This window comes from Lipotes vexillifer, unplaced genomic scaffold (assembly GCF_000442215.2).
Source record: "Lipotes vexillifer unplaced genomic scaffold, Lipotes_vexillifer_v1.1 scaffold454, whole genome shotgun sequence".
NCBI classification, from domain to species: Eukaryota; Metazoa; Chordata; class Mammalia; order Artiodactyla; family Lipotidae; genus Lipotes; species Lipotes vexillifer.
In genome coordinates, this window is record NW_006779481.1 from 1649981 (window position 1) to 1662075 (window position 12095).

The 12095-nt window shown below is 41.3% G+C and overlaps 1 protein-coding gene across 1 annotated transcript in view; it reads right to left on the reverse strand.

The window, feature by feature from the left end:
• Positions 1-12095, reverse strand: part of LRP2 (LDL receptor related protein 2) — a 194855-nt gene that overhangs the window by 53258 nt on the left and 129502 nt on the right. Inside the window, exons 53-60 of the mRNA XM_007452631.1 lie at positions 7729-7955; positions 6389-6566; positions 5132-5328; positions 3926-4171; positions 3215-3343; positions 2128-2247; positions 1260-1376; positions 389-505 (exon numbers count right to left, since the gene is read on the reverse strand). Coding sequence (XP_007452693.1) covers positions 389-505; positions 1260-1376; positions 2128-2247; positions 3215-3343; positions 3926-4171; positions 5132-5328; positions 6389-6566; positions 7729-7955 — 1331 coding nt within the window. The remainder of the gene's footprint in view (positions 1-388; positions 506-1259; positions 1377-2127; positions 2248-3214; positions 3344-3925; positions 4172-5131; positions 5329-6388; positions 6567-7728; positions 7956-12095) is intronic.

A 12095-nucleotide genomic window follows, 5' to 3' on the forward strand; every position in this document is an offset into this window, starting at 1 on the left:
TATTTATTTATTTATTTATGGCTGTGTTGGGTCTTCATTTCTGTGCATGGGCTTTCTCTAGTTGTGGCAAGTGGGGGTCACTCTTCATCGCGGTGCGCAGGCCTCTCACTATCGCGGCCTCTGTTGTTGCGGAGCACAGGCTCCAGACGCGCAGGCTCAGTAATTGTGGCTCACGGGCCCAGTTGCTCCATGGCATGTGGGATCTTCCCAGACCAGGGCTCGAACCTGTGTCGTCTGCATCGGCAGGCAGATTCTCAACCACTGCGCCACCAGGGAAGCCCCTATGGTCTTTTAATATAAGAAGTGGTGGCTGATGGGAAAGGTTGGGTCTAAACTGCCATATCCATACATCTCAGGCAAACGGTGCCACGGGTGTCTAGAAACTTACGACAATTGGCTTCATCAGAGGCATCATGACAATCGGCAAACCCATCGCATTTCATTTGGTCAGGAACGCAGTGCCCGCTATCACATTGAAAATATCCAGGATGGCAGGTCATCATCTCTGAAGAGAAAAGACTGTCATTTCCAGGATGCCTTGGCATTCTCAGACAACTGTTAGTTCCATGGAGGGTAGTAAGTCTTCAGTCACATTCCTATCCACACCCGGTGACTGGCTCACAACAAACCCACGCCTTGTGGTTAGCGAGTAAATAAACTCTCAAAGGTACACCTTCCCCGTTCAAAATATGGAGATGGAAGTAGCAATCTCTCCTCTATTAAATATCTCTAGCTCTTAAACTTTTCCTCAAAACCCTGAACTCCCCAACTTTTACTGTTTTGCACGCTGATTTTTCTCAGACTCGACCCTTAATCAGTAAGAGCTATAAAACTACTTGGGGTTTATGATTCCTATTCCAACATCTGACCTCTACACCAGGGAGCTACAGCCGTATATATCTTAGGGCCACTTTCTGGAGAACAGTAGGAAGACCAATGTTTTTATTTGTTTATAAGGTCCATGCAGATTAAAGTCTGCTCCTAGCAGAGATTTAAGTCAAAATGAGATTTTTAAAACTCTCTTGAGATTTTCCCCTATTATTATTGATCTAGACTGCTATAAGGTAATCATAAACATAGAAAAAATACATAAACCAGAAGGTACTGTAATGCTAAGGTTTATATATTACATAAATTACACAGAAATCATTTAAGTCTAAAAAACCTTCCAAACACACATGTGAAGTCCCTACTTCCGACCAATATGCTGACCCTAGTACAAGACTCTGGAAAGCCCCTTAAAGAGCTGTGACAGTTACCGCAGTCCCGCTCATCTGAGTTGTCCCCACAGTCATTGTTTTGGTCACAGATCCATCGAGAAGGAATGCAGCTCTGATCATCACACCGAAACTCGCTCTCTGTGCATTCCCGGGGGGCTGAAAAAGAAAGCCACGTGGCCATCAGAGGGCACCAGGAATCATACATAGGGGACAGGCTTGTGGGCTGGCCTAAGTGTCCTCTGTGCCTAACGCCCTCCTGTGTCCCAAGTCCCAGACTGTCCAGCCTCCAAAAATAGACTTTCCACCTCAATTGTAAGTCTGTAAAGAATGGACTTTGTCAAAAAGTTTGTCCAAAGGTGATTTAATCTTAAGATAATTTTTCATTTCCTGAAACTCCAGATAACCTCCTATAGGATTCAACATGAACTTTCTTATGAACAATAAAATGCCAATTGGATCGCCCTTTTGTGTAAGAAGTTTTTAGTCAATTGATAATTGCAGGTGTAACCAGCACCCTGATTCTCTCAACCGCCTATACCTTCTTACTTCCAAAAGGGGACTAAAGTCAGAATGTATTTCATGTTAATCTGAAATCGATATATATCATAAGGCAATGATATATTGTAAGTCACCTCAAGTTCTTTTTGAAAAAAAAAAAAGGAACTTGAGTGTAAATAAATAAATAAGAGACAAAAGATATACTTGGGTAAAGATTCCTCTCCCAGAGCTTGATTACAAGCAGCTGAGAAGGAGATGAGAAAGTAGTAATGTACCAGTCAGAAAATAAGAGGTCAGGCAGCCGTCCTCTACCCTTTGAGGATGAACGGCATAGACAGTTGAACTACAGACAAAGAGCAGACATCACCACTCCAGTGGCAGGTAAGGATGAAGGACCCTGAACACTCACTACAGTTTTCCTCATCTGAATGGTCTCCACAGTCATTGTGCCCATCACATCTCCAGCGAAGAGGGATGCAGTGGTGATTCGTACAGCGAAATTCCCCAGAAGGTTTGCACGTCATCGACTCTGCAAAGCGCAGTCATTGCAAATATTTCAGAAACCCATGGTCACGCAATGTCAAAGTAGTACTGGCTTTCTTGTGAGATGGTCTGAGGCTTACGCTACCATATTCTCAAAGCTCCCAGAAAGAGGAATGCCAGCCACATTCACTGTCAATATTCCTCTTTAGGCTAAACTGAATCTATCCTACTGTTGGAAACTAGATCCATTCTCTTTTGTAGAAACTGTTCAAAAAATGACCTGATCCCTGGCTCGCAATTTGCAACGAAGGTCTGGAAAGGAAAATTAAGTGATGCCACCAGCAAACAAAACATGTCCATCACATTGTCTTTAGTTGATTAGATTCAGTGTTCTTATTAAAATAACCCAATATCTTCCCTACCTCTCTTCCAACTAAACCTAACACACACACACACACACACACACACACACACACACACACACACACACACAGACATTGTTTTCAAGTTAGAGTATACACCTAATCTTGGCAAATTCCATTCATTCCTTTGGCCTTTTGTCCATAAATTTTCTATGTTGCCAGACACAGAGGATGTGGAAAGTCAGAGGGAGATTCAGAATATGAAAATCTCCAAATAAGAAATATTCTGATTTTGAAATACCCTTTTTAGAGATAGATACCAAATCTTTTCTCTACTCCCCCTTTCATTCCTTTCAATCAATCTCTAAGGTTAGACAGACAGTTTAAACTTGTCAAGCGTAAATAGGAATTCTGCATTTGGGAGAAATTACACAAATTCCTAATATCTTCACAAGGTCTTCCCCAAGTATAGTATCCTTTGAGACACATTTCATTTAAGATGTATAAAGTAAACTCCCAATGTCCCTGTAAAATGCTACAAAAATGTAACGTGTTATTAGAGGCGAACAAAGGAAGGATGATGTGGGAAATCTGCTCTCATCTCCTGCTAAGTTGTTTGTCCCTCCCTCCTCCCCTGCAGCCCCTCCCTACCACAGTCCTGCTCATCACTGTTGTCCCGGCAGTCATTGAAACCATTGCACACAGCCCACAGCAGGATGCAGCGGTAGTTTGTTTTACAGTCGAATTCCGTATAGTTGTCACAGCGGTAGGCAGGGCTCACTGAAAGGAGAGGAAGGGGCAAGGTCAGAACTGAAGTCTCGGTCCTGCCAGGAAACCAAAGACACCTTTCCATTGTCTTATTTAAGATGCGGTGCTGATGAGTAACGGTGACCGTGTTACCAACCAAACGGACTCTGGCAACTGTGTCTCTTTTAGGTGTGATCTGTTCACCCAAAGCAGAAACAGTCCTTAAGTTTTCCCACCGTTTCATTACCACTCATTTATGTTGCAGCCAAACTTTGCGGGGAGTGGGGCAGGGTGGGGGGATCCCTACCTCACCATGTTTCTCTGAGGCTCAAAAGAGAAAGTGCTAGATAGACAAAGTGTAAGCTCTTGTTATCATATTCGGGACAGTTAGACACTCGTGTATGGAGAGCAGGAATCAGCCACTTGAGAACAGGGGGCGTGGTTCAACCCGCAGGCTGTGCGTGTGGCTCTCCTTTGCCTTGCGGTGCCGGGAAAGCTGCGGGGAAGAGCCAAGAGGGGGCACCCCATGGGGCTGCAGCAGGGGCTGCACACCCTCTCTCCATCCATCTTGTTCCCTGCTCCCGGTCAGGCCAGGTCCCTCTCACAGGAACTTACAGCATTCCTGGAGGGGCTCGTCTGAGTAGTCTCCGCAGTCATTGTCTACATCACACTTCCAGCTCTGAGGGATGCAGTGGCCATTGGCACACTTAAAATAGCCCGGCCGGCAGGTTCTGCTGGCACAGTGGGAACTGTCTTCGTCCGAGTTATCTCCGCAGTCGTCCTCCATGTCACACTGCCAGGATTCAGGGATGCAACGTTTGTTGGCGCACTGCCATTCGTTGGACTCACACTGGTGATGCTCTGCAAGCGAGGACATTTGGTTATCAGCTTGGAAGGTGTCAGGAACAAAAGCTCCTAATTTACACTAATGGATCCTGGAGAACTCGATTATAATTTCTTCTTAGAGGACTTATGCCCTAATGCACTTATTATTAACCAGTACCACTATGTGAGCAGTTAGTCCTTTGACTATTACTGTCTCCTAAATTCTTAAATATCTTTTTCTTGCATGCAGAATTAGGGGATAAGGACTGAATCGCTGACAGCCTACTAAATTCACCTTCTCCTGTACCTGTTGCCCTAATGGACAATAGTTTTCAAAGTTTCTGTTTGTTGCTATTGTTTATGTTTTGATTTTGGTTTGGAGAGTTGTTTTTTTGGGTTTTGGTGGGGCATTTTTTTTCTTTTTTTGGCTTTTTAAAAATGGAAACATAGAGGGCTTCCCTGGTGGCGCAGTGGTTGAGAGTCCGCCTGCCGATGCAGGGGACACGGGTTCGTGCCCGGGTCTGGGAAGATCCCACATGCCGCGGAGCGGCTGGGCCCATGAGCCATGGCCGCTGAGCCTGCACGTCTGGAGCCTGTGCTCCGCAACGGGAGAGGCCACAACAGTGAGAGGCCTGCGTACCGCAAAAAAAAAAAAAAGGAAACATAAATAAATATTACAACTGAGAGCCCCTGTTTAAAGTGTGGGAATCCCTCATTTCACCCTCAATGTTAGCTCTCAAAGGAGATTCTATGCACAGCATACAGTAAAGAACCATCAATATAGACAACTTAGTATCTACCTCAACCATCTTCCTTGTAGAGACCTGGGATTTTTTTTAAACTTTATAAAAATAGATAGAGGATGGACTCTGAGGGGTTTTTTTTCCCTAGGATTTTGGACCAGTTTTTGGATTATGACATTCAGAAAATCCCTACAGAACCATGGGCGATCAACTATAGAAGTGGGCAGAGAAGGTAGAAAGCAATTCAACACACCACAAAGAACAGAGTCTTCATCAGACCCATCAGGGCAATCCTGATGAGCATTGCATATGAAGTGTGGGCTGGTACAGTTGCCATCCATGCACTGGTACTGTCCTAACCGGCAGTAGCGCTGTGGGCAAGTGATGGGCTCATCGGAACCATCCAAGCAGTCTCTCTGCCCATCACATTTCCACCAGATGGGAATACACCTACACAGAGAAAACAGAGCACTTCTCCTAGCAAAACACCAAGTGGTTAGAGGAGCAGGCAACGACTATCCAGAGAGAAGGCAAAATTGAATTCCAAGGAATGATACACACGAGTTCTCTCACAGCCCAAGAAGAGGGTCAATTAAACCTTAGCTACTGTGGCATATCTTCAGGGAAAACATAACAAGGTGACATAGAACAGGTTTGTTAAGACCCAACACACACTGAAAAAATGCTTTGAGTATGATGATTAAATTCCTGCCACGACAAAGAGTGGAGTGTGTGTTTGGAGCTGTGGTTCTGGAAACAGGGATCGGTTGGGACTGTCAGCCAGAGGGATATATGACATTTGGGTACTGGCTGGAAAGCTGGAGGCACTAACATTTGTTGAGAGCCTATGTCGTGTTGGGTGTATGCTAGATTCTTAACCTAGGATACCTTATTCAATCGTCAAAATAATCTGCCACTGAATCTTAGATGTTATGATTTGCATTAACATCTCCTCTTGACCTCACTCTCTGACTCAGAGCCCCTAGTCGTCAAGGCCTGTGGCCATTGTGAGGGAAATAACCTGTGACCATGTTTCATAACAAATACAAATCATCAAAAATGGATTTGAATGTGTGACCCTGGATCCTCTGGCATAGTCATCTAGGAAGCTAGGCCAGCATATGTTTGAACAAGACAGAGAAATTCTATCACTCCTGAGGGCTATTTTTCAGTGTACACTTATATACCTTCTTGGCCCTGAGACTCTGGACAATTCCTTAGAAATTAAAAAAACACACAGTTTGCTTCCTTGCTACAGAAACAAAAACTTGCATGCATAGGCGTAACCATTTGGTTCACAAATTCCTTCTTTCATGGACGAAATTATCGAAGTTAGAGAAAGTTGGACGGTTGGAGATCCAACTTTCCTGGTCTTGGTGCATCCCAAATGAGCCACATTAATTAGCCAAAATCTTGGTTCATTGGAAAACTCCCATCCCCTGGAGGCTTGAAGTTCAATGTGTGTCCAAGGGCTGGAGAGGCAATGGGGAGAGGGAGAAGAGAGCCTTACATTTCACTGTTGGCACACAGGAATTGGGTGCTAGAGCACATGGGCAGGCACTGGGTGCTGTAACTATGCCGGACAGTATGGAAGTTATCTGGACACTCGCAAGTGAACCCACTGCCTCCTTCTTTGATGAGGCAGAGATGAGAACAGCCACCATTGTTGGTACTGCAGGGATTAGTCACTAGTGAAAGAAGGAAGAAAATATATGTTCATTCACTTAAAGAGAGTATCAAGCACAGACGCGCTGATTACCAGCCGCATAAAACTCACCACCTCTTAGTAAAAAAAATGTTATCCTAGATTCATGCTTTGTGCAAAAGTTCATAAAGGGTACATATGGTAGAGCTGTTTTAGCAACCCTGTTGCTAGTACAGAAAACTGATTTATGTGCTACCAGAAGTGAGGCTTACTCACTGGTGTTGGGCTAGAAAACATGTGTCTCCCAAAGTTCTTGGAGAACAGGTGGGAAATTTAGTTTACATACATGTGCCCACAATCTAAGTTAAAGTTTTAATTTTCAGCAGATGCTATATTTTCTCATCCTAAGGATATAGGCAACAGAAGTTGCACAAGAATCAGGTGGATGGATAAACTGAGCAACATCTATACTAATTTTCTGGGCTGCAACTCAGAGGTAAAGATGAATTTGAACTTCTGTTAAATAATATGAAGAATATTAACTTCCAGAAAAAAATATTTCACCAATTCTCATTTTTCCTAACTTCCAAGTTTATCGTATGTTTCAACAAGATACCATGACAAAGCAGGCCCACAAAATCCATTCTATCCCCAAAGAATACTGCAGAACATGGCTAGATATCAAGTGCAAACAGACATTTAATAAATGATGTTTTATAGTTACTATAACTTTCTTTTAAGCATTTCTTTTAAACTAATCATTTCAGTAGATTGATGTTGGTAAAGAAATGATCGTTATAAATACATCCATGTTATAATACATCTCTTAGGTGTTACAATTTATTGTGGTTACACAGGAAATGTCCTTATTTTTCAAAGGTGCTTTCTTAAGTATTTAGGGCTGAAATGTCAAAAGGCAACATAACAACTGTTGATTCTTATCAAAAAGAAAGCCCAGACTGATCTTTAAGAATAGAGCAGGTGCTATGAAAAAGAATTGTAAGCAGACTTTTCCAGGAATAGGGGAATAAACTCTAAAGATATTTCCATCCCCTCAACTCTCAGCATTTGCTTTGTAGAAAACATTAGCAAGTAACACCATTCCCAGTATAAATTATGATATTTATGCTTAAAAAACAAAAACAAGAACGGAATGCACAAAACCCTAAAGCAGCTGTGCAAAAACTTCCAAATCACTTACTCACCAATTGGCTGCCTGTAGGGATGATACACACGGATGTCATATGGTCTGTGTGTTGTGTTCACCAGTGCCGCCCTATTTGACCCATTGTATTTGTTTCCCTTTTCAACTGTCTTTGTGTTCCAATCTGTCCAATAAATGGTGTCTTCAAAAACAGTAATAGCAAAGGGATGAGGCAGTGTCCCGGTTTCGTACACCGTGTGCCGATGGTAGCCCTCCAAATCAGAGTACCTGGAGTCGGAGGAAGGAAGAATCACTCAGTGAAGATAATGTCCCACCTCTAATGCCTTTAAGGATAGAGGCTGACAAATCAATGAATAAAGTTCTACCTTCTAGAGGTAACTGAAGTTCAGATCTTCCTCAAAACTTTTAGTCTTCAATTAAAACAAAAACTAAACTTAAAGTTTATTTGGACTGAATGAAAGATGTAAAATTTGCAAAAGCAATGCCTTAAAAATAGTAATAACCTTTCTCAAGTGCTCATGGAACATTCTCAAGGATAGATCATATCTTGGGTTACAAATCAAGCCTTGGTAAATTTAAGAAAATTGAAATCATATCAAGTATCTTTTCCAACCACAATGCTATGAGACTAGATATCAATTACAGGAAACAATCTGTAAAAAAATACAAACACATGGACACTAAACAATACGCTATTTAATAACCAAGATATCACTGAAGAAATCAAAGAGGAAATCAAAAAATACCTAGAAACAAATGACAATGAAAACACAGTGACCCAAAACCTATGGGATGCAGCAAAAGCAGTTCTAAGAGGGAAGTTTATAGCAATACAGTCCTACCTTAAGAAACAAGAAACATCTCAAATAAACAACCTAACCTTACACCTAAAGCAATTAGAGAAAGAAGAACAAAAAAACTCAAAAGTTAGAAGAAGGAAAGAAATCATAAAGATCAGATCAGAAATAAATGAAAAAGAAATTAAGGAAACAATAGCAAAGATCAATAAAACTAAAAGCTGGTTCTTTGAGAAGATAAACAGAATTGATAAACCATTGGCCAGACTCATCAAGAAAAAAAGGGAGAAGACTCAAATCAACAGAATCAGAAATGAGAAAGGAGAAGTAACAACTGACACTGCAGAAATACAAAGGATCATGAGAGATGACTACAGGCAACTCTATGCCAATAAAATGGACAACCTGGAAGAAATGGACAAATTCTTAGAAATGCACAACCTTCCGAGACTGAACCAAGAAGAAACAGAAAATACGAACAGACAAATCACAAGCACTGAAATTGAAACTGTGATTTAAAATCTTCCAACAAACAAAAGCCCAGGACCAGATGGCTTCACAGGAGAATTTTATCAAACATTTAGAAAAGAGCTAACACCTATCCTTCTCAAACTCTTCCAAAATATAGCAGAGGGAGGAACACTCCCAAACTCATTCTACGAGGCCACCATCACCCTGATACCAAAACCAGACAAAGATGTCACAAAGAAAGAAAACTACAGGCCAATAACACTGATGAACATAGATGCAAAAATCCTCAACAAAATACTAGCAAACAGAATCCAACAGCACATTAAAAGGATCATACACCATGATCAAGTGGGGTTTATTCCAGGAATGCAAGGATTCTTCAATATACGCAAATCTATCAATGTGATTAACCATATTAACAAATTGAAGGAGAAAAACCATATGATCATCTCAATAGATGCAGAGAAAGCTTTTGACAAAATTCAACACCCATTTAAGGTAAAAATTCTCCAGAAAGTAGGCATAGAGGGAACTTTCCTCAACATAATAAAGGCCATATATGACAAACCCACAGCCAACATCATCCTCAATGGTGAAAAACTGGAACCATTTCCACTAAGATCAGGAACAAGACAAGGTTGCCCATTCTCACCACTATTATTCAACATAGTTTTGAAAGTTTTAGCCGCAGCAATCAGAGAAGAAAAAGAAATAAAAGGAATCCAAATTGGAAAATAAGAAGTAAAGTTGTCACTGTTTGCAGATGACATGATACTATACGTAGAGAAGCCTAAAGATGCTACCAGAAAACTACTAGAGCTAATCAATGAATTTGGTAAAGTAGCAGGATACAAAATTAATGCACAGAAATCTCTGGCATTCCTATACACAAATGATGAAAAATCTGAAAGTGAAATTAAGGAAACACTCCCATTTACCACAGCAATAAAAAGAATAAAATACCTAGGAATAAACCTACCTAAGAAGAAAAAAGACCTATATGCAGAAAACTATAAGACACTGATGAAAGAAATTAAAGATGATACAAATAGATGGAGAGATATACCATGTTCTTGGATTGGAAGAATCAACATTGTGAAAATGACTCTACTACCCAAAGCAATCTATAGATTCAATGCAATCCCTATCAAACTACCACTGGCATTTTTCACAGAACTAGAACAAAAAATTTCACAATTTGTATGGAAACACAAAAGACCCCGAATAGCCAAAGCAATCTTGAGAACGAAAAACGGAGCTGGAGGAATCAGGCTCCCTGACTTCAGACTATACTACAAAGCTACAGTAATCAAGACAGTATGGTACTGGCACAAAAACAGAAATATAGATCAATGGAACAGGATAGAAAGCCCAGAGATAAACCCACGCACATATGGTCACCTTATCTTTGATAAAGGAGGCAGGAATGTACAGTGGAGAAAGGACAGCCTCTTCAATAAGTGGTGCTGGGAAAACTGGACAGGTACATGTAAAAGTATGAGATTAGATCACTCCCTAACACCATACACAAAAATAAGCTCAAAATGGATTAAAGACCTAAATGTAAGGCCAGAAACTATCAAACTCTTAGAGGAAAACATAGGCAGAACACTCTATGACATAAATCACAGCAAGATCCTTTTTGACCCACCTCCTAGAGTAATGGAAATAAAAACAAAAATAAACAAATGGGACCTAATGAAACTTCAAAGCTTTTGCACAGCAAAGGAAACCATAAACAAGATGAAAAGACAACCCTCAGAATGGGAAAAAATATTTGCAAATGAAGTAACTGACAAAGGATTAATCTCCAAAATTTACAAGCAGCTCATGCAGCTCAATATCAAAAAAACAAACAACCCAATCCAAAAATGGGCAGAAGACCTAAATAGACATTTCTCGAAAGATATACAGATTGCCCACAAACACATGAAAGAATGCTCAACATCATTAATCATTAGAGAAATGCAAATCAAAACTACAATGAGATATCATCTCACACCTGTCAGAGTGGCCATCATCAAAAAATCTATAAACAATAAATTCTGGAGAGGGTGTGGAGAAAAGGGAACCCTCTTGCACTGTTGGTGGGAATGTAAATTGACAAGGCCACTATGGAGAACAGTATGGAGGTTCCCTAAAAAGCTAAAAATAGGGGCTTCCCTGGTGGCACAGTGGTTGAGAGTCTACCTGCTGATGTAGGGGACACGGGTTCACGCCCCAGTCCGGGAAGATCCCACATGCCGTGGAGCGGCTAGGCCCATGAGCCATGGCTGCTGAGCCTGCGTGTCCGCAGCCTATGCTCCACAACGGGAGAGGCCACAACAGTGAGAGGCCCACGTACCACAAGAAAAAAAAAAAAGCTAAAGCTAGAACTACCATATGACCCAGCAATCCCTCTACTGGGCCTATACCCTGAGAAAACCATAATTCAAAAAGAGTCATGTACCACAATGTTCATTGCAGCTCTATTTACAATAGCCAGGACATGGAAGCAACCTAAGTGTCCATCGACAGATGAATGGATAAAGAAGATGTGGTACATATATACAGTGGAATATTACTCAGCCATAAAAAGAAACGAAATTAAGTTATTTGTAGTGAGGTGGAAGGACCTAGAGTCTGTCATACAGAGTGAAGTAAGTCAGAAAGAGAAAAACAAGTACCGTATGCTAACGCATATATATGGAATCTAAAAAAAAAAAAAAAAGGTCATGAAGAACCTAGGGGTAAGACGGGAAGAAAGACACAGACCTACTAGAGAATGGACTTGAGGATACAGGGAATGGGAAGGGTAAGCTGGGACAAAGTGAGAGAGTGGCATGGACATATATACACTACCAAACTTAAAATAGATAGCTAGTGGGAAGCAGCTGCACAGCACAGGGAGATCAGCTCGGTGCTTTGTGACCACCTAGAGGGGTGGGATAGGGAGGGGGGAGGGAGGGAGACGCAAAAGAGAAGAGGTATGGGGACATATGTATACGTATAAGTGATTCACTTTGTTATAAAGCAGAAACTAACACACCATTGTAAAGCAATTATACGCTAATAAAGATGTTAAAAAAATCAAAAAAAAAAATAGGAATAACCAGAGGAGTTTAAAGATCCCTAATTCCTAACCACAGCTGCATTCCTG